Below are 21,538 nucleotides of genomic sequence, written 5' to 3' on the forward strand. Positions count from 1 at the left end.
TGAACTTAGCTGCTTGGTTGATCGGGATCTCTCCTTTTCTATTTCAAGAAGCTCTTTTGGTTTTTTTAGGGGGGCAAAATAAAAGTGTGTGTGTGTGTGTTTCAAATAAAAAAATACCAAGTATATCAGAACGAGAGTAAATAGTGAGAGAACTCCAGCCTTCTTGTAGCCAGACAGCTTAGGCACCGGCTGGTGGTCTGAGGGGCTCAGAAGAGCCCTTCACCAGCCTGACCCAGCTTCTTCTTCTTTGGCAATCACTCGTAGTCGAGTAAGATTGTCTTCCATGAACATGCTTTTAACAATGAGTCCATAAGTGACTGTGGAGGCCAATTCTGGATCCACACATCCTTCCACAGTGGGGACATTGGTTTCCGGGCGGGAGTTGATCACGGTGTGGATTTGCCAAGCGTGCCTTCCTCTTAGCACGTTTTTCCCTTGCGTCCTGAGATCGAGTTTCTTCAAAGCCCATGACACCTTTGGTAAAGGCTGTTCTCCAACTGGAGCACTCGCAGGCCAGTGTTTCCCAGTTGTCGGTGTTTATACTACATTTTAAAAGATTTGCCTTGAGACAGTCTTAAAACCTCTTTTGTTGACCACCAGCATTATGCTTTCCATTTTTAGTTTGGAATAGAGTAGTTGCTTTGGAAGATGATAATCAGGCATCCACACAACATGACCAGTCCAAAGAAGTTGATGTTGAAGAATCATTGCTTCAACACTGGTGATCTTTGCTTCATCCAGCTGCACAGCTGTTCACCACCCTCCCCATGCTTTTGAGAGGCAGTGTTGCTTTTGGATGGGAGTCAGTGTGAGCCCCTATCCACAGGGGGACTCCTTTCCGCAATCTGGTTAGGGTTGTAAATATGTGGGCCAAAGCATTGTGTTTTGAATGCCTTCCAAAGGGGGAAAGGCCATAACTGGTAGAGCCTCTGCTTGGCATGCAGAAGGTCTGGGTTTGATTCCTGATGGCATCTACAGGGAGAGAACCCTGTCTGAAATCCAGTAAGTGCTGTCACAACCACACCATGCATTTAAAGCACATTTAAAGGCCACTTAAAGCGTGTGGCTTTCCCTCAAAGAATCCTGGGAGGTGTAGCTTGTTAAGAGTGCTGGGAACTGTAGTTTGGTTAGCGGTTAAACTACAGTTCCCATTATTCTTGGGAGGGGGGAGAGTTGTATTCTTTGAATGTGCATTGAATGTACAGTGTGGATGCAATGTGAATCCATGGTCGTGACTCTGTAAGGCAGATAAACCAAATAGACCAGCAGTATAAGGCTTGGTCTAAGGAAATCCTGTTTGTTTGTTTGTTTGTTTGTTTTTAAACAAACAAGCACACACTGGAATCAAGTTGCATGGAGCTCCACAAACGTGGTTTGTAGTAAGGTGGATATAAAACAGGGTTAGGTGAATTTGTGCAGAGGGCAGCTGTTGGCTGTGACAGTGAGATGGAACCTTCCTTTCCAAAGGCTGTCTACCTGTGCCCACATAACAGGGGCAAGCGATGTCAGCAGTGGGGCGTGAGGGGGTGTGACCTGCTACTGGGTTAGGGCTGGCAGCACCTGACTGTGTGCAGGCATTGTGCTTTATAGCTCTGATCCTGTCTTGGCAGACACCCAGCGGGCTGTGGAGATCCTGGCAAGGTACCAGGGGAGTCTGCAGTCCCCGGCGGAGCGGCTTCTGCAAGTCTCCATCGAGAAAGTGGTTCACGTCTTCCAGAGTGAGCTCTTCCAGGCACTGCTAGGTAAGGGCACCTTGCAGCTGTACAGAGCCAAAGCACCTGGGCATGCTTTGTGGGCAGATGGGCAGGGGGTGGAGGGCGGAGAGCAATAGCTATTTCTGCGCCTCTTGCAGGTCTCCCCGTGCCAGAGCTGTTCATTACACAGGTGCTCAGATGAGCAGCTTCAGCGATTTGTACACATGATCACAAGGTTCTGCAAACTTTTGTCAAGCTGGTAGGAACCAGAGCGGGCTGTGCTGTCTGAGCAGAGCTTCCTATACACCTGTTGATGATTTACCTGGCCATAGCCATGCCCCAAATGAAGTTTGACTGTCTGGCAGGGGAAATGTTGGTTCCTCCCCCCATCCCAAGCTGGACTATAGAGCAGCTTTTGGTTTCCTGATGTCCTCCAGCTGTGCTGAACTGCAACTTATTTGTTTATTTATTGCATCCATATACACCTTCCGTCTCCCTCCCTCCTAGGGGTTCTCCTGCCCTTCATTTAATCCCCACAATAATCCTGTGAAGGGTGGGTTATCTTGAGAGGCAGTGACTGGCCTAAGGTCACCCAGTGAAAGCTTCATGGCCAAGTGTGGGGATTTGCACCATGGTTTCCCAGGACCTGGTCCAATGCTCCAACCACTGCACCACCACTTGCTCCATCAGCCCCAGCGATGGGAGTTGTAGTCCAACACATCTGGAGGGACCCTGGTTGGCATTTCCCACAGTTTTAACCCCCCCCCCCGGTTCCATAACCTTATCCCCAGTGCCCTCACCCATCCCTATTGTTGTTGTTTAGTCATTTAGTCATGTCCGACTCTTCGTGACCCCATGGACCAGAGTATGCCAGGCACTCCTGTCTTCCACTGCCTCCCACAGTTTGGTCGGACTCATGTTGGTGGCTTCGAGAACACTGTCCAACCATCTCATCCTCTGTCGTCCCCTTCTCCTTGTGCCCTCCATCTTTCCCAACATCAAGGTTTTTTCCAGGGAGTCTTCTCTTCTCATGAGGTGGTCGTGCAAGCTGCTATTATGAATAATGATTCTTATAGTATTGGAGCCTCAGCTTCAGGATCTGTCCTTCCAGTGAGCACTCAGACCCATCCCTATAAGAATCATTATTCATAATACCAGCTTGCACGACCCACTGCTGTTGGCATCTCTCTATGCTGCGTGACAGTAGGGTGTGTGCCTCTGGGGGTGAAGTCAAACTGCTGCATTAGCAACACCAAAGAGACCTCTCTGGGGTGCAAGCCTGGGCGGTGTGTCTGGAGGTCGGGCTGCTCAGACGGCAAGTCCCCTTTCAGCCTCACTGATCTGGTTCAAAGGAAAGTAGAGCAAGGCATTTGGCACCCACTTGGCTGCAGGAGTTGCTGGAAGGAGGCATACAAGGCACCATCCAACCATCTTAGGGACTCCACTCTGGATTTGTGAAGGGTTTACTCCTTAAGGAAAATAATAGCACAATAATATTCAAAACAACGAGAATTAGTTGCATGTTTATTCAAAATCCAATTAAAGCACTTGAGTTTAATTGATTCAGTGGTGCCAGATTTGCAAATTCTGATAGTCAATTAGACCCTGCTCCCCACTTTCCTTTTAGCGCCCCCTTTGTATTGCGCCTCCAGGGGGCAGTACCATCCCTTTGGGAACCACTGCTCTGTAGCATCAAATGACAGCTGCTCTATGTAGGACACAGAACATTGTTGGTCTATGTCCCTCTCCTGCCCTCTGGTAACAAATGCTTGAATTACCTGGGAAATTATTGATGCAACCCTCAAGCCCCACTTCCTCCCTGACTCTTTAAGAACTCATGGCTTCCCCCAAAGAATTATGGGAGCTTGCAGTAAATTTCGTACATTTTTTCCACAATCTTTCCCAATCTTCCAGCATAATATTGTGCCCCACATCTCTTGCCCAGTCAATCATCACCAATTTCACTTGTTCATCTTTAGTATGCCATTCCAACAGTGGGTTATACATCTTTTTTTGTCTTTGTATTCAGCGGTTCCGTTTCCAATCTTGACATTTCCATTGTATAAGCAGCATTTTTACTATCTACCTTAAACACTTCATTTATCTGATGGTACTGTAACCAATCTGTTGAACTATCTTCAAGCTATTCATATGTTTTTAACCTAAATTTATTGCCCTCTTCCATCAATAAATCACTATATCTTAACCATTATGAATCCATATTTAACTTTTCTGAGCTTTGGCCTCCAATAGTGATAGCCACCAGGGTGTTTTCCTTTCTAACATTTTTTTTATATTTATTCCACACATTAAACAAAAATTTTCTAATTTCTAATTTCTATCCAAATACATTATCAAAACCTTCTAAATCTAATAGATCCGCATTTTCCAGCATAAACCATTCTTTAAGCCAGCAGAATGTCGCAGCATCATAATAATTTTTTAAAATCTGGCAGGAAGAATCCACCTCTTTCCTTTGTATCGGTCAATAACACATACTTAATTCTTGGTTTCTTCCCTTGCCAGATAAATTTTGACAACACTTTCCTCCATTCACTAAAACATTTTGCATTATCTATCACTGGGATCATCTGGAATAGAAATAACATTCTTGGCAATACATTCATCTTAACTGCAGAATTCGGCTCATCAGAGACAATTTCAAACCAGACCATATATCTAAATCTCTTCCTTCCACAATTTTTCATAATTATCTTTATACAAATTCAATTTTTTTTGCTGTTAAATGTACTCCCAAATATTTCACTTTTTTCACAAAACTCAGACCAGTAACTTCTTCCAATTTATTTATCTCCTCATTTGAAAGATTTTTACCTATTACTTTGGTTTTATTTAATTTAAAACTAGCAAAATGTCCAAACTCTTGAATAAGATTCAATGCTTTATCTACACTGATATCTGGTTCTTGCAATGTCAATACTAAATCATCGGCGAAGGCTTTTACCTTATATTGTTTTGATCCTACTCTAATACCTGTTACTTCAGCATTTTTCCTCGTCAAATTTAGCAATACCTCTAGGATGAATATAAACAATAGGGGGGATAGGGGGCACCCTTGTCTTGTACCTTTTTCAATTCTGAGCTCTTCAGAAATCACATTATTAACAATAATCTTAGCCTCTTGTTCCAAATAAATTGCATTAATACCATTCAAAAAAAATTGACCGACCTCCAAATTCTACGAATTTCTTTTCATATAACTCCAAGAAACATTGTCCAAGGCATCTATAAACATTAAAATAGCTTTGCAATTCTTTTTGACCTCCAACATTTCTCCACCACATTCCTAATGTTATCCTTCATATGTCTACCAGGCACGAAACCCGTCACCGTCAGTTCACAGCAGTGAGGATAATGCCTACCCAGATGAGTTTTATTTGCTAAAGCAACAGTTTCAGTTTCCACAGATAACCTTACTTTCAATTTTCAGACAATTACTTTTTGCTACTCAAAGTCCAGGATTTTATGTAAACTACTTTAAATCAGTCTTTTTAACATTTGCTGATACATTTCTATCAATTTAGGAAAATGGAAATGTTTCTTTCCTGTCAACTTTTCTTGCATTGCCGGTCTTCTCAAGACGGGGAGAAAGTCTCTTTAAATTTAAAATCTCTTTCTTTGCAGGGCTTAAATACAGTCTTTCCCTTCATTTCTCTTCTCTTCTTCCCTGCCCAGAGAGAGGGTTTCTTTATGCTCCGTTTGGGAAGTTTTTAAATGCAAATCAAAGTCTATGGCTTTCAGCTCAACAGCCGCTGCTGTCAAAGCGCTTCAAAGGGGAAGGACCGACTTCCATGTTTAAGTCTCTTCCCGAGTCAAATTCAGTCCAAATAAATTCAAATTCTTGTACTTGGAATCTTTTTTGATGGCTTTTGATATTCCAAATGCTTGGAAAATTGAACACTTTCCCACCACCGAGAATCGAAGCTTTGCACCGTGAAGCAAAAATGGCTCTCCTGGGTGCCTGCGTCTTCTACCCTCTCGCTCTCATTGCTCCATTACCGGAGCTTGCCGGGGAAAGAGGAGTCACAATGGCCCCTGCTGGATCTTCAGTCCCCAGAACGCTCGATCTGGGGTTCTTTAGGGGTACGCAGCGCTTTTGCAGTCTCCCCAAAACTTCAAACCACTAGGGTTTCTTCTGCAGAAGAAATCCTTGTCTCAATAGCAGCGTGTTCAACCAGGAAGTCGTAATGTAATGTATTGAAAGAGAACATGATGAAAATGATGGTACTTAACACCTGTAAAACTTGCAAAAATGTATTACATGTCAGATAATAAATGTTGGAAATGTAAGGAGAAAGAAGGTACCTTTTACCACATGTTGTGGACTTGCCCCAGTCTAAAGGACTTCTGGGGAAAAGTTTATAACGAGCTGAAAAAGGTGTTGAAATATACATTTCATAAAAAACCAGAAGCCTTTTGCTTGGAATTGTGGGAGAAGAAATTAAGGTTAAAAACAGAACATTCTTTTTGTGTGCCACAACAGCAGCTAGGTTATTGATAGCCAAATTATGGAGAATGCAAGAGATACCAACGATCAACGACTGGCAGATGAAGATGATGGAATATATGGAACTTGCCGAGATGACTGGGAGACTCTGCGACCAAGACAAGGAGAAGATGGAAGAAGATTGGCAGAATTTTAAAATTTATTTGAAAAAATTAAATATTATATAGATTATCTTAGGGAAGTATGTATAAGTTTTCAGTTTGTATTAGAATAATTTTGTAAGATAGAAAGTAAATATAAATGTAGGATAGAGATAAGTATTTTTAAGTTGAAGCTGCTAAAGAGGTGAAAGAAAAGGAAGCTCATATGGTAGGACCGAGGGAAGTCCCCTTATGATGTAAAAGCAAGAGATAAGTAAGGGATAAAGAATTTTGTGTGTGTGTGTTATTTTTGTTTTTAATTCTTTGTTTATATTTGTTTCTATTGTATTGTACTGTTTGTTTTTATTGCATTTTTGTTGTATGTATTTTTGTTGTACAGTACTGTGCATATTTTTTGGAAAAACTGAATAAGAAGTATTTTTTTTAAAAAAAGGATTATGGGAGCTGCACTTTGTTAAGGGTGCTGGGAGTTGTCTGGAGACTCCCTATTCCCCTCAAAGCTGCAATTCCACTATGAGCGGTTGGACCATCAATCCCTCTTCACGAGGAACTTGGGAACTGTAGCTCTGCAAGGGAATAGGGGACTGCCTAACACCAATCCGCACCCTTAACAAACTACAGCTCCCAAAGTATTTTAGGGGGAGCCATGATTGTTTAAAGTGGTATTGCTGTGCTTCAAATGTGTTGTGTGAATGTGGCCCTAGAGCAGGGGGATAGACCTGCACCACTCCCCCATTCCGGGGAGAAAAGGGGCTGACCATTCCCAAAAAGAGGCACACCCTACTATCCTAGTTTGCAATGCTGCACTAGGAGCACCAGTTGGCATAGCAATAAGAGCTGTCCAGAGGCTATGCCCTCTGGGCAGGATATGTGAGGGGGAAGTTTGGGGGATACTAAATGGGATACTGTATGTGGGTTCCTGTCCAGTTAATTAGTCGGCCAAGGCTTGCTCTGATGGCGTTCCCAGGTTGGAGCCACCTGAGGGCGGGATTCGGCCCTGCCTGGCTCAGTGGGGGCAACCTGTAGCAAAACCGCCAACTGCTGCTCTTGTTGCTTCCACTCAGGAATGTGAGACCCCGGCCCTGCGCACAGAGGAAATGCCTGGGCCTCTACCTCTCCACTGCCTCCACCTTCTCCTCTCAGCTTTTCCTGGCTGAGCTTGGTAGCTGCCACTCCCCTTCAATAGGCACAGTGGTTGGGGTGACAGCGACACACCAGCCAACCATGATAAGTGAGGGCACATGTCAGGTTCTCTGGGAAGCCCCTGCTTGCTGCCTAGGTGGTGTTTCCACTTTGCTGCTCCAAGAAGATTATCAAAGGCAAATGTGGAAATGGAAGGGCCATATAACTACTTGGACTTGTTTCTGACTAGGTGTGGGGGTATGGAGGAGGGTGCTGGGGTACAGCAGGCACCACTTTAAGAATGAGGTGTATTGAGTATTAGGGAAGGGGTAGTACTGCTGGTGGGGGACACATATTGCTCTTTCTGGGGTGGTTTGGCCACTTTTGGTTCCCACCAAAAAGCTGTCAGTATGAGACAGCGGCCACGATTCATGAAACTGCTTCAACTGGCTGGCTAAACCAGGTGAGGGGAGCCGATGGGTCTCAAACCCTTGTTGAGTTAGGGGCTTGCCCTGCATGCGAAGACAGGCTCTGGTAGATTTAGCAGATGTTACCAATAGTGGGTCCAACAGTCAAGAAGGCGGTTTCTGCACATGCTGTGGAGGGAAACTTGGGGCAGGTGGGGCTCATCCATTTGGGAAGGTAGAAAATCCAGAAGGAGGGATCCTCTGGTCCTAAACCTCCACTGCCTTGTGGAATATCTTCGGGAGAAGAAAAAGCTAAGAAGCAAACTCTACATAAATCCAGAGTGGAGTCCCTAAGATGGTTGGATGGGGCCTTGTTCGCCTCCTTCTGGCAACTCCTGCAGCCCAGCTGGTGCCAAACGTCTTGCGCTGCTTTCCTTTGAACCACATCAGTGAGGCCGGGGGGGGGGGGTCTTGTCCTCTGGGCAGCCCAGGACCTCCAGACACACCATCCAGGCTTGTGCCCTGGAAGGTCACTTTGGTGCTTCTAATGCAGCAGTTTGACTTCACCACCGGTGGTGCACTCCATTGCCTCTTGAGGCAGATGGATGCCAACAACAACTTAAAGGGCAACTTAAAGTGACCTCTTTTGCTGGCAACTCCTTCCTGTAGGGCAGGAATAATTCTGCTTTCCTCTGGCTCTGAGCAGAGCCCCAGGTCTTCCAGATGTGCAAGAGCTGGGAGTGCAAAAGAGAAGTTAGCAATGCATAGCTGTAGCCATGGAGTTGGTTGTATTGCTGCTGAATTTTCTGCCTTGTGGGCAAATCTCGCTGAGCTTGCTGTTGCTCATCTTGCTGGCTATGCTGACACTCCTGACTCAGTCATCCTGCCCAGGCCTTAAGTGTTAAGAATCTCCCAAGGCAGCTGGAGCCATTTTGTTTCCTTTTGCATCTACATCTCTCTTGGCCTGTTTTTCAGATATCCAAGAATGTTATGAGCTGAACTTGCTCTCTGCTTGCAAGCAGGATGGGGACGTGGATCTGGAGAATGTGGGCGATGCCAGCAAAGAGGGCTACTTGGAGAATCATGACCATAACAGATACGGCCTGCAGGTGAGAGTGTGGGCTTCTGCTAAGGCCACCTCCAAGTTCCCCCCACCCCCATCCTTCAAGTCCAAGGGATGGGAAACCCTTTGTGGAAAGACTGTGGCTTCATCATAGAGAATCTGCCTTGCTTGCAGAAGTTCTTAGGTTCAATTCCTGGTATCTCCAGGTAGCACTGGGAGAGACCCTAGAGAGCCTCTGCCAATCAGTGTTGACAATACTGAGCTTGATGGTCTGACATAGCTTTCTCCTAGGTGTGCTGTTTAAAGAGCACTCATCCTGATAAACTTGAATAAATGTTTGTGGGTCTGTTATGTCAGCTATTTATTAATTCTGATGTACAGAGGTTAGATTATATTGCATCAAGGGATTGTTATCCTACACTTTCCTGTCACTTTCCTTACTGCAAAAAAATAAAAAAGTCCAGTGGGGGGAGGAGAAGCAGGTTCACAGAGCACCATACCAACTTTAATGGTGCAATCTGAACCCTCGGGTGCCTTCTTCAGTTCCACCCGAAAACCAGCCTGGGACTCCCCAGCCTGGGATAAAGCAACTTCCTATGTCAACCTTCGGTCTCAGCAACTGCTTCATGGGGGCAGGCCTACTGGGATGAGCTGCTGTGCTCAATAAGTCTGTGCAGATTGAATTTTTTTGCAAACGAAGTGTTCACTCCAACTTGCATGGTATTATTTACCCCCTGCTTGCTCCTGAAAACTAGATGGACCAGCCCTCTAACACTGCATTAGACGGCTTTGTTTGTTTCTGTCCAATCACAGTTAAATGGTGCAGGAGAGGTGTTCTAGAGGTGGACTGGGTGAACTTAAGTGCTCTCCTGGATCAGGCCAAAGGCCTCCCTAGACCAACATGGTGGTCAACCAGATGCCTTAATGGGAAGCCCAAAAGCAGATGGTGATAGCACTCTCTCCAGCTGCAGTTCTCAGCAACTGGTATTCAGACACATATGGCCTCCAACTGTAGAGGGAGACAGTAGCCACCATTGGTTTCACCTTTGTGCATTCTCACATCCCTTTCTCATAGCATTAGAAATTGTGGATATCCAAAGAAGCTGAAGATTAGAAGGTTCAGGACAGGCAAAAGGAAGTACAACTTTGTGAAGTGCATAGTTCAACTTTGGTCCCACATGAGTCAGTGACAGCCACCAATGTGGGTGGCTTTAAAAGAGGATGAGACAAATTCATGGAGAATAAGACTTACCAATGGCTTCTAGCCACAATGGGTGTGCCCTGCCTCCACAGCTGGAGGCAGCAATGCTTCTGAATACCAGCTGCAGGAAACCACATTAGAAGAAGAGTTTTGAATTTGATATCCCGCTTTATCACCACCCGAAGGAGTCTCAAAGCGGCTAACATTCTCCTTTCCCTTCCTCCCCCACAACAAACACCCTGTGAGGTGAGTGGGGCTGAGAGACTTCAGAGAAGTGTGACTAGCCCAAGGTCACCCAGCAAGCTGCATGTGGAGGAGCGGAGACACGAACCTGGTTCCCCAGATTACAAGTCTACCGCTCTTAACCACTACACCACACTGTCTCACCACACTGGCAGAGAGCTCTTGTCTTTGGATTACACTTGCAGGGTTCCCACAGGCACCTGGTGGGTCACTGTGAGAACAGGATGCTGCACTATTTGCGCCACTGACCTGATCCAGCAGGGCTCATTTTACCTTCTTACGGGGATCTGAGCCAGGCAAGGTTGCAATTCTCTCTCAGAAGTGAACTCTCTTTCCCTTCCTTCTGGCTGTTTTCCTCTCCTGTAAGCTGGGAACAGACGGTGCTTGCTGCCAGTTGAGCCCTCTTCCTCTAACAAAGTTTAAATATTTTGTTTTCAGGATGTCAGGTGGCCTATGGTGTAAAAGTTGGAGAATCCCCAGAGCCTTTATTGCAGGGGGTGGGAACCATTTTTAATCAAATGGCCACATTCTCTTCTGAGTAACCATCCAGGGGCCGCATTGTGGAAGTGGTGGAGCCAGAGGCAAAAGTGGGGGGAGGAGGAAGGAATGTAAACCTTACCTTTGCACATTAGCTGATTTCATAGAATTGTAGAATCGTAGAGTTGGAAGGGACCCAAGAGTCATCTAGTCTAACCCCTTGCAATGTAGGAATCTCAGCTAAAGCATCCATGAGAGATGGCCACCCAACCTCCCGAGAGAGTCTGCTCCACTGTCAAACAGCTCTTGCTGTCAGGAAGTTCTTCCTGATGTTTAGTTGGAATCTCCTTTCATAAAGTTTAAATCCATTGGTTCGGGTCCTACCCTCCACAGCAGGAAAAAACAACCTTGCTCCATCCTCCATGTGTCACCCTCCTCTGCACACATTCCAGCTTGTCAAAATCCTTCTTTAATTGTGCTGCCCAAAACTGGACACTGTATTCCAGTGTGGTCTGACTAAGGCAGAATAGAGTGGGAAGATGTCTTGCAATCTACCTGGACACTGTATTACGTTTTCTTTTTTTAATAATAATTTTTATTGATTTTATACATTCAGAAAAAAAGAAAAAAACAGCGAAAAATAAGAACACTATAAACATATACATAAAAGAAGAAAAGAAAACATATCAAGCATACTTAAGAAAAACAATAACAATACCTATAATCATTTTAACTTTCTTCTAACTCTTCAAACCATTGTTTCTGGGACTTCCCCCAGTCCCCCCTAACTGATTTCCTTTTCAAATCTTCTTTAGCAGTTTCCTAATCATTCTTTTAAACATTTTCCAAAACTATCTCCATATCTTTACATCAAAACAACTATATTAAAATCATCTATACTTTCTTCCTAACATCTACTTTCATTCCTAATGCCTACTAAGAATTTTTTTCCATAGAAATTCAAATTCTTATACACCACAATATTTCCCTAAATAAAATTTAAACTTCTTCCAGTCTTCTTCCACCGTCTCCTCTGCCTAGTCTTGGAGTCTCCCCGTCAGTTCAGCGAGTTCCATAAAGTCCATCATCTTCATCTGCCACTCTTCTATAGTTGGTAATTCTTGTTTCATTCAGTATTTTGCAGTTAATATTCTTGCTGCTGTTGTGGCATACATAAAGAAAATAACATCTTTTTTGGGAATTCCTTCCCCTACTATTCCAAGTAAAAAGGCTTCTGTTTTTTTCATAAATGTGTTTTTCAACACTTTCTTCAACTCATTATAAATCTTTTCCCAGAAGTCTTTTACTTTGGGGCACGTCCACCACATGTGGTAGAAGGACTCTTCTTCTTCTTTACACTTCCAGCACTTATTATTGTAATTATGATAGATTTTAGCCAACTTAACAGGTGTTAAATACCATCTATACATCATTTTCATTAAATTTTCCTTTAATACATTACATGCTGTAAACTTAATTCCCTTCTTCCACAACCTCTCCCAATCTACCATCATAATATTATGCCCCACATCTTTAACCCTTTCAGTCTTCACTGTTTTTACCTGTTCATCTTTCGTTTGCCACTCCAGCAATAAAATGTACACTCTGGAAAGATTCTTATTTTTTGCCTCTAATAATTCTGTTTCCAACTTGGATTTCTCTGTCTGAAAACCAATTTTCTTGTCCATCTTAAACATTTCATTTATCTGTACATATTGAAACCAATCATCTAATTTATCTTTCAACTGTTCATAAGATTTCAGTTTATATTGATTTTCCACTTCCATCAAAATATCTTTATATTTCAACCACTTATCTTCCATATTTAACCTTTTATGCTTCTTAGCCTCTAAAGGCGAAATCCACCTGGACGCTGTATGTCTGTTGATGCAGCCTAGTAAAAAAATTCCTTCAGTACCACCTTAAAGACCAACTAAGTTTATATTTTGGTATGAGCTTTCGTGTGCATGCACACTTCTTCAGATACACTAGAAACAGAAGTGACAGACCCTATATATGGGGGTGGGTGGGAATGGGTGGTGGGCTGATGGGAGTGGTAAACCTGGAGATGGCTGTTAATGGCTGCTGATGGCTGCAATTAGTCCTGGGCTGAGGTACTAAAGAGAGCTTGATCATGCATAATGAGATAAGAATCCGATGTCTCTATTCATCCCAGGTGCTTCCATGGTTTTAAGCTTGGTAATGATTTCCAATTCAGCAACTTCTCTTTCCAGTCTGTTCCTGAAATTTCTCTGTAATAAAACAGCTGCTTTGAGATCTTGTATAGAATGTCCTGCGAGATTGAAGTGTTCTCCTACTGGTTTTTCAGTCTTATGGTTCCTGATGTCAGATTTATGTCCATTTATCCTTTGGCGTAGGGTTTGGCCTGTTTGTCCAATATAGAGAGCTGAAGGGCACCGTTGGCATTTGATGGCATACACAATGTTAGAAGATGAGCAATTAAATAGTCCTGAGATGGTATGTTGGATGTTGTTGGGGCCAGTAATGGTGTTGTCCGGGTGTATGTGGCAGCAAAGTTGGCATCTGGGTTTGTTGCAGGCTCTGGTACCGGTGTACATGTTAAGTCTGGTGGTTGTATTATTGTGGGTGAGGAGTTGTTTAAGATTGGGTGGCTGTCTGTAGGCAATGAAAGGTCTTCCTCCCAGAGCTTGAGAAAGGGAGCTGTCATTGTCCAGGAGAGGCTGTAGATCTCTGATGATGCGTTGTACTGTTTTAACTTGGGAGCTGTATGTGATGACTAGTGGTGTTCTGTTATTTTCTTTTTTGGGTCTGTCTTGCAGCAGGTTCTCCCTAGGTATCAGTCTGGCTCTGTTGATCTGTTGTTTAACTTCATCAGGTGGATATTTTAGTTCTAAAAAGGTTTGCTGTAGATCTCTTAGGTGAGATTCTCTGTCTGTAGAGTTGGAACAGATACGGCTGTAACGTAAGGCCTGGCTGTATACGATGGATTGTTTGGTATGTTTGGGATGGTAGCTAGAAGCATGTAGATATGTTTGTCGGTCAGTTGGTTTTCTGTATAAGGTGGTGTCTATACGTCCATCCTGTATTTTTATAGTAGTGTCCAAAAAATGTATTTCTTGCATGGATTGGTTCATTGTTAGGTTGATGGTGGGGTGAAAGTCATTGAATGTCTGGTGGAAGGTTTCCAGGGTCTGTTGTCCATGTGTCCAGATAATAAAAATATCGTCAATGTATCGTAGGTACAAGATGCAGCCTTGTAGGTACAAGATGTAGCCTAGATTAGCATTAGCTATTTTTTTGGTGCTGCTTCACACTGTTGACTCATGTGAAGCTCCTGATGTACTAAGACCCCTAGATCCCTTTCACATGTACTCCTGGCAGGCATCCCCATCCTCCTCTCTGTCCATCACATCCTCTATTTCACCATGTTTTCCTCTCTGTCCTTCATGTTTTCCTCTCTGTCCTTCATCCAGATGTGCAAGAGGCATCATCGGAGCTCAAGTACACCTTCCAGCCAGGCAAAAACAGCCAAGGGGTGTGTGTGCCTGGGGATGCAGTGCAGCTTGGGGAAGACTCCCAAGGGCCAGATGGAAAGGTCTGGAGGGTTCCCAGGCTTGAGACTCCCCGCCCTTGCTTTATTGTTTCTCTGTCTTCCCAAGAGTAAAGAAGTAGCCCTTTTGCTGGTACCCAGCCCCCAACTCCAGGGGATACTTTTGCTTATAGACAGGAATTGTATCATCATTCTGGCAGAACACCTTTGATGAGAGGCCAGTATTGAACAAAAGCAATGAGTGCATGCAGTCGGGTTGAGTGGGCTGTGTGCACCGTTCCACTTGAGAACTTTGCTATCCATCTTTCCAGCCTGAGAGCAATTGGCAAACCAGTCACAGGAGGGCGCTAAAGTGTTGTGTCTCTCTCTGCCTTGATGATGCTCAGGCTCATGCCTCCTTTCTCTCTAGGGGCAATAAATGCTGCCCCAAAGGTCCAGACTGTGGACCAGATTAGCCCCTGACTTCGTTTTGGTGCTTTGGCCATTAATGATAGCACAAGCCAACCACCTAGGAGTTGTTTGTCTCCGTTCTCAAGATGCACCTTTTCCATCCTCCTTTGTCTCACTCTAGGAATCGGGAGCCTGCTGCCACCCTTGACAATGAACATGCCCAAACAAACTTAGCTGCGCTCTCCTGTGGTAGGTGGGGCAACTCAGTCAGATAGGCAGCATATAAATGATTTATTATAACTATTACCATTACCATTACTATTCTGAGTAGATACCACACAGGACTGTGCTGTAAATCAGTAGTTGGCAGACTTAAGGCTTAAGGCTTGCACAATCTGCCCCATGATGGTGCCTTGTATGCCTCCAACCAGCAACTCCTGCAGCCAAGCTGGTGCCAAACATCTTGCTCTGCTTTCAGCCAGGCAGAGAGGCACTTTCATACACACTGCCCAGGCTTGCGCCCCAGGGAGATCACTTTGCTGCTGCTAACACAGGGGCACTTTATTATCTCTCAAGACAAACAGATGCCAACAAGGTATGATCTCCCACCCAAAGCCAGGTTCAAAGGCATGCCATTAGAATTTTAGAACAGGTTGCCTCTGGGCAAATTCTGTGCCTAGGAATTTGTTTTCAGTACCAGAACTGAACTAAGGTAGGATAAACAGCTTATTTTCTTGCTATGGCTACAGAATCCTTGCATTTCTAGTGGTATGCAGGTGGCGCTGTGGTCTAAACCACTGAGCCTCCTGGACTTGCCAATGGGGTGAGCTCCCGTTGCTGTGTCCCTGCTCCTGCCAACCTAGCAGTTCAAAAGCATACCAGTGCAAGTAGATAAATTGGTACAGTGGAACCTCGGTTTATGAATTTTTGGTTTACGAACGCCGCGGACCCATCTGGAACGGATTAATTCACTTTCCATTACTTTCAATGGGAAAGTTGGCTTCAGTTTATGAACGCTTCAGATTATGAACAGACTTCCAGAACCAATTACACCCATGCTTCGGGTTAAGTACGCTTCAGGTTGAGTACTCTGCGGACCCATCTGGAACGGATTAATCCACTTTCCATTACTTTCAATGGGAAAGTTCGCTTCAGTTTATGAACAGACTTTTGGAACCAATTGTGTTCATAAACCGAGGTACCATTGTATCTACTTCTCGCTGTGGTGGGAAGGTATATGGTGTTTCCATGCACTCTTCCACTCATCACGGTATCCACTCGTCACGGTGCACCAGAAGCGATTTAGTCATGCTGGCCACATGACTTAGAAAAGCTGTGTGCAGACAAATGCCAGCTCAACTCGGTCTGAAAGTGGAGATGAGTGCCACACCCCATAGTCGAATTCAACTGGATTTAACTGTCTAGGGGTCCTTTACCTTAGCTTGCATATCTACTATAAATTACCCATAGACTTTCCAGCAGATCCCAAACTACTTTCTGCCCTTCCCTGCTGAAATTATGTATGCCAGGTGAAGTGTGCATAAGGTTGTAAACCTTAGGTTGGAGAATCTAGCTTTTCTTCCAAAAAGCTTGAATTCCCCTTCCATTTCCTTCAGGACAACCACTCTTCCGTTAAGAAAAAAGGGCAAGTAAGAGATGACTTTATAGAAATGTGTAAGATTATGCACAGCATGAAGAAAGTGGATAGAGAAAACTTTTTCTCCCTATCATGACACTAGACCTCATGGAAGATTCAGGATGGATAAAAGAAAGGACTTATTCACACAGCGTGTAGCTAAACTATGGAACTCCCTCCCAAAGGAGGCAGTAATTGCCACCAGCTTGGAAGGCTTTTAAAGAGGACTGGACAAATTGATGGAGGAGAATGCTATCAATAGCTGCTAGCCATGATTCCTATGTTCTGCCTTCGTGGTCAGAGGCAGTAATATTTCTGAATGCTGGTCACTGAAACCACAGGAGGGGAGAGGGCTCTTGTGCTCGGGTCCTGCTTGTGGGTTTCCCATTGGGGCATCTGGTTGGCCACTGTGAGAACAGGATGATGCACTAGCTGGGCCATTGGGCTGATCCAGAAGGGCTCTCCCAATGATCTTATACAGGTATGGAAGGAATATGAAACTGGGGATTATGCCTATTCCAACTTCATCAATGCAGCAGGCGTACGGGTCTCCTGTTGCATTTAACAGCATGAGTGAAGCTACTTGCCCACGAGGAGCCCACAGCTCAGCCCCACAGCCATTCCTGTGGCTTGTGTCCTTGAAGAGCCTGGCATCCCCCCAAATCTGTGACAGCTGCTGGTGTAACATGAGGGCAGCCAACACGAAGTCACTGGTGCGTCACGATAACATGTTTCTTTTTAATGCAGCGGAAGCTGCTTCCCTCACCATGGTTTCTGGGCTGCTGCCTGTGCTATCACTGTGTCTCTCTCTTCTCCTGTTTTACATTTCAGGGGAAGCTACAAGGACGAGAAGCCTGGAGCCAGGACTCAGGGCAGGTACTGCGGCTGGTGAAAGTGAAAGAGAGCAGGACCGAGTTGCTGGCGCAAGTCTGCAGCCTGGTGGTGGGTGTCTGCAGCACCTTGCCCAAGGTGAGGTTCCTTATCATGCTGGGGCAGGATAGGGCCCAAAGTCTTGGGCCACATTTCGTCTATACAGTGGTACCTCGGTTTAAGTACACAATTGGTTCCGGAAGTCTGTACTTAACCTGAGGCATACTTAACCTGAAGTGAACTTTCCCATTGAAAGTAATGGAAAGTGGATTAATCTGTTCCAGACGGGTCCACGGAGTACTTAAACTGAAAGTACTCAAACCGAAGCATACTTAAACCGAGGTATGACTGTATATTTAATGCTGTGTATCACTTTAAATCAGTCATGGCTTCCCCCAATGAATTCTGGTAGCTGTAGTCTGCTAAGGGTGCTGAAAGTTGTTAGGAGACCCCTGTCCCCTTACACAGAGCTACCATTCCCAGGGAGGGCATGATAGAGTTCTGCATGGCAGGGAGAGAGTGAATAGAGAAAAGTTTGTCTCCTGCTCTCATAACACTAGAACTTGTGAATATCCAGTGAAGTTGAATGGTGGAAGATACAGGACAGATAAACGAAAGTCCTCCTTTATGCAGTACAAAAAGTATTTCCTTCTTCCTTCCATGCAGAAACCACCTTCTTGACCACTGGACCCATTATCAGTCTCATCCACTCATCCACCAGACCCTGTTTTTTTTTGTTTTGTTTTTTTGCATGCAGATGAAGTCCTTAACTCACTGAGGGTTTTTTTAAAAAATGTTGTTGTTATTCTTTTTTTAAAAAATCAGTTATAGAAAATAAAGTAATGTAAGAAGAAAAATAAAAAAGAAAGAGGGAAAGTGCAAAAAATACATTAAGAAAGAAATAGTATAATACTGTAAATATACTCAGTTACATTTCCATACGTTTTGTGTAGATAGATAGTATGATTATCCTAATACATAAATGATTATTAATAACCTACTATATTATGTATAAACGTGTTCCTGATGTCAGTATATTTGTCCAAACAAGACTGCGTCTATAAGCAACCTGTTCATATGTTATCATGTTATCAATCCATTGGGATCATATCTTTATTCTTCAAGTTAATCAATTCCAGTCTCTTGGCCACTGTTATGGTGTGTAGAACCCACTTTCATTGTCCAATTATCAGTTTCTATACAGTAGGTATATAATTGAAAAGAATATTTTCCTCCGAAATTTTCAAAATTTTTCCCACAGTCATATTTATATAGTGCACAATTTTCTCCGCAATCTTAGTGAGTATGGAGCACTGTAAAAACATGTGTTTCCAAGAGGCATTATCCTTCTTACATCTCCACCAAACAGCTTCATTAGACAAGTCTTTTTTATACAAACATTATGGAGCCAATAAATTCTAAATATTATTTTCTGTTGTATAAGTCACAATTTAAGATCCATTGATATCATTGCTACAGAAACTAAAACATTTCCCCACTGATTAGGTGGTATTGGACAATCCAATTCTTTATTCCAATCATTCCAATCCAGTCTGCATATCAAATTTATTGAAAATAAATATCTGTAGAAAATGATCAGTGATTTTTTTAGTTTCAAAAGATTTATCCAAATGTTCCAATATCTCCAGTGTATCAGAAGCTGAGAAAGCTGCTAGTCCAAACACGGCTGTTAGAGGATGTTATAGTTGCAGATATTGCCATTGGGCTTTATCTGATAGATGATATGTATCTCTTACAACTCATGTTCACTTGCATGATTCCTGTTCCTGACCTTGGACAAATGTGCAAATTGATGCACTTCCCTTTCCCATTTCCAGATCTGACAGAATTCTCTGACATCCTTTTTTTAGTTACAGGTAGGTAGCCGTGTTGGTCTGAGTCGAAGCAAAATAAAAAAATTCCTTCAGTAGCACCTTAAAGACCAACTAAGTTTATATTTTGGTATGAGCTTTCGTGTGCATGCACACTTCTTCAGATACACTAGAAACAGAAGTGTCAGACCCTATATATATACAGAGGGTGGTGGGGGTGGGTGGGAATGGGTGATGGGCTGATGGGAGAGGTAAACCTGTAGATGGCTGTTAATGGCTGCTGATGGCTGCAATTAGTCCTGGGCTGAGATGGCTGTAAATGGCTGCTGATGACTGCAATTAGTCCTGGGCAGAGGTGCTAAAGAAAGCTTGATCATGCATAATGAGATAAGAATCCGATGTCTCTATTCATCCCAGGTGCTTCCATGGTTTTAAGCTTGGTAATGATTTCCAATTCAGCAACTTCTCTTTCCAGTCTGTTCCTGAAATTTCTCTGTAATAAAACAGCTGCTTTGAGATCTTGTATAGAATGTCCTGGGAGATTGAAGTGTTCTCCTACTGGTTTTTCAGTCTTATGGTTCCTGATGTCAGATTTATGTCATAGCTGCCAAGTTTTCCCTTTTCTTGCGAGGAAGCCTATTCAGCATAAGGGGAAATCCCTTTAAAAAAGGGATAACTTGGCAGCTATGATTTATGTCCATTTATCCTTTGGCGTAGGGTTTGGCCTGTTTGTCCAATATAGAGAGCTGAAGGGCACCGTTGGCATTTGATGGCATACACAATGTTAGAAGATGAGCAATTAAATAGTCCTGAGATGGTATGTTGGATGTTGTTGGGGCCAGTAATGGTGTTGTCCGGGTGTATGTGGCAGCAAAGTTGGCATCTGGGTTTGTTGCAGGCTCTGGTACCGGTGTACATGTTAAGTCTGGTGGTTGTATTATTGTGGGTGAGGAGTTGTTTAAGATTGGGTGGCTGTCTGTAGGCAATGAAAGGTCTTCCTCCCAGAGCTTGAGAAAGGGAGCTGTCATTGTCCAGGAGAGGCTGTAGATCTCTGATGATGCGTTGTACTGTTTTAACTTGGGAGCTGTATGTGATGACTAGTGGTGTTCTGTTATTTTCTTTTTTGGGTCTGTCTTGCAGCAGGTTCTCCCTAGGTATCAGTCTGGCTCTGTTGATCTGTTGTTTAACTTCATCAGGTGGATATTTTAGTTCTAAAAAGGTTTGCTGTAGATCTCTTAGGTGAGATTCTCTGTCTGTAGAGTTGGAACAGATACGGTTGTAACGTAGGGCCTGGCTGTATACGATGGATTGTTTGGTATGTTTGGGATGGTAGCTAGAAGCATGTAGATATGTTTGTCGGTGTCTACAGACACCACCTTATACAGAAAACCAACTGACCGACAAACATATCTAAGAATCCTGTGGTTCTTATATACATTTCTAGATAGCAAATTCTATATCCAAATAATCACCTTTTAAAAGCCTCTCTTTTTTCCCCTTCTAAATAACATCTTCACATATTCCACAGTTTTATTTACCACTTAATTTCTAATCTAAAATATTACTTTAGCATACGTTTTAAATTAAACTTTAAAATCTTTCCATTCTTCTTCCATCGCTTCTTCTTCCTGGTTGCGGATTCGTCCGGTCATCTCAGCCAGTTCCATTAATTCCATCATCTTCATCTGTCACTCATCAATCGTTGGTAATATTTGTTGCTTCCAGTATTTAGCTATCAGAAGTCTCGCTGCTGTGGTGGCATACATAAAAAAGATACCCTCTTCTTGGGGATCTCCTTTCCTACAATGCCCACTAGGAATGCTTCTGGTTTCTTAACAAATGTGTTTTTCAACACTTTCTTAAGTTCATTATAAATCTTATTCCAGAAGTCATTCACTAGTGGACATGTCCACCACATATGATAAAATGAGCCTACTTCTTTCTTACATCTCCAACATTTGTTATCATAGGTGTGGTATATCTTTGCTAGTTTTACTGGTGTAAGATACCATGTCATGGATTTAGGTACAGAGCATCATGGGAATCGCAAAGATTCATGGGACTTTGGCCATCGAGAGGGAGAATGGCCTGGGAAAGTAAACTTCTGAACTTTAAGAGAAAGATTTCTGACTCTTTTGATCCCGTGTAACCTTGCAGCTGTGAAATCTCCCATTCCTGTGCGATAAGAAATTAGGGAGGAAGCTCTGTCCGGTGTGCTCTGGGAACCGAGGGCGTTAATTGCCCTGTAGGTTGATTAATGGGTAAACACAAGACATCTGTGTAGCCTCTATTTGATTGACAAGACTAACGGTTGTAGGTTCTTTGATTGGATTATTCAAACCTCAACTCTAACGCAGATTGGATAATGATCCATAAGCCCATGTGGAACACCTTAAGAGTTCTGGGGATTTAAGTCTGTTAGAGATGAGTTCCTTTGTCCTT

The 21,538-nt window shown here is 43.5% G+C and overlaps 1 protein-coding gene across 9 annotated transcripts in view; it reads left to right on the forward strand.

The window, feature by feature from the left end:
• Positions 1-21,538, forward strand: part of DLG3 (discs large MAGUK scaffold protein 3) — a 158,202-nt gene that overhangs the window by 9,099 nt on the left and 127,565 nt on the right. For 6 of the 9 annotated variants that reach the window (XM_088665171.1, XM_088665178.1, XM_088665172.1 and 3 more), the window contains exons 2-4: positions 1,611-1,742; positions 8,828-8,961; positions 17,226-17,363. The exons of 1 other annotated variant lie outside the window; for it this stretch is intronic. In XM_088665171.1, the coding sequence (XP_088521297.1) occupies positions 1,611-1,742; positions 8,828-8,961; positions 17,226-17,363 (404 nt within the window). The remainder of the gene's footprint in view (positions 1-1,610; positions 1,743-8,827; positions 8,962-17,225; positions 17,364-21,538) is intronic. 2 more of the 9 variants (XM_088665174.1, XM_088665179.1) reach the window with 1 other exon arrangement.

The sequence above is a fragment of the Zootoca vivipara genome, chromosome Z2 (assembly GCF_965207765.1).
Source record: "Zootoca vivipara chromosome Z2, rZooViv2.hap1.1, whole genome shotgun sequence".
NCBI lineage: Eukaryota > Metazoa > Chordata > Lepidosauria > Squamata > Lacertidae > Zootoca > Zootoca vivipara.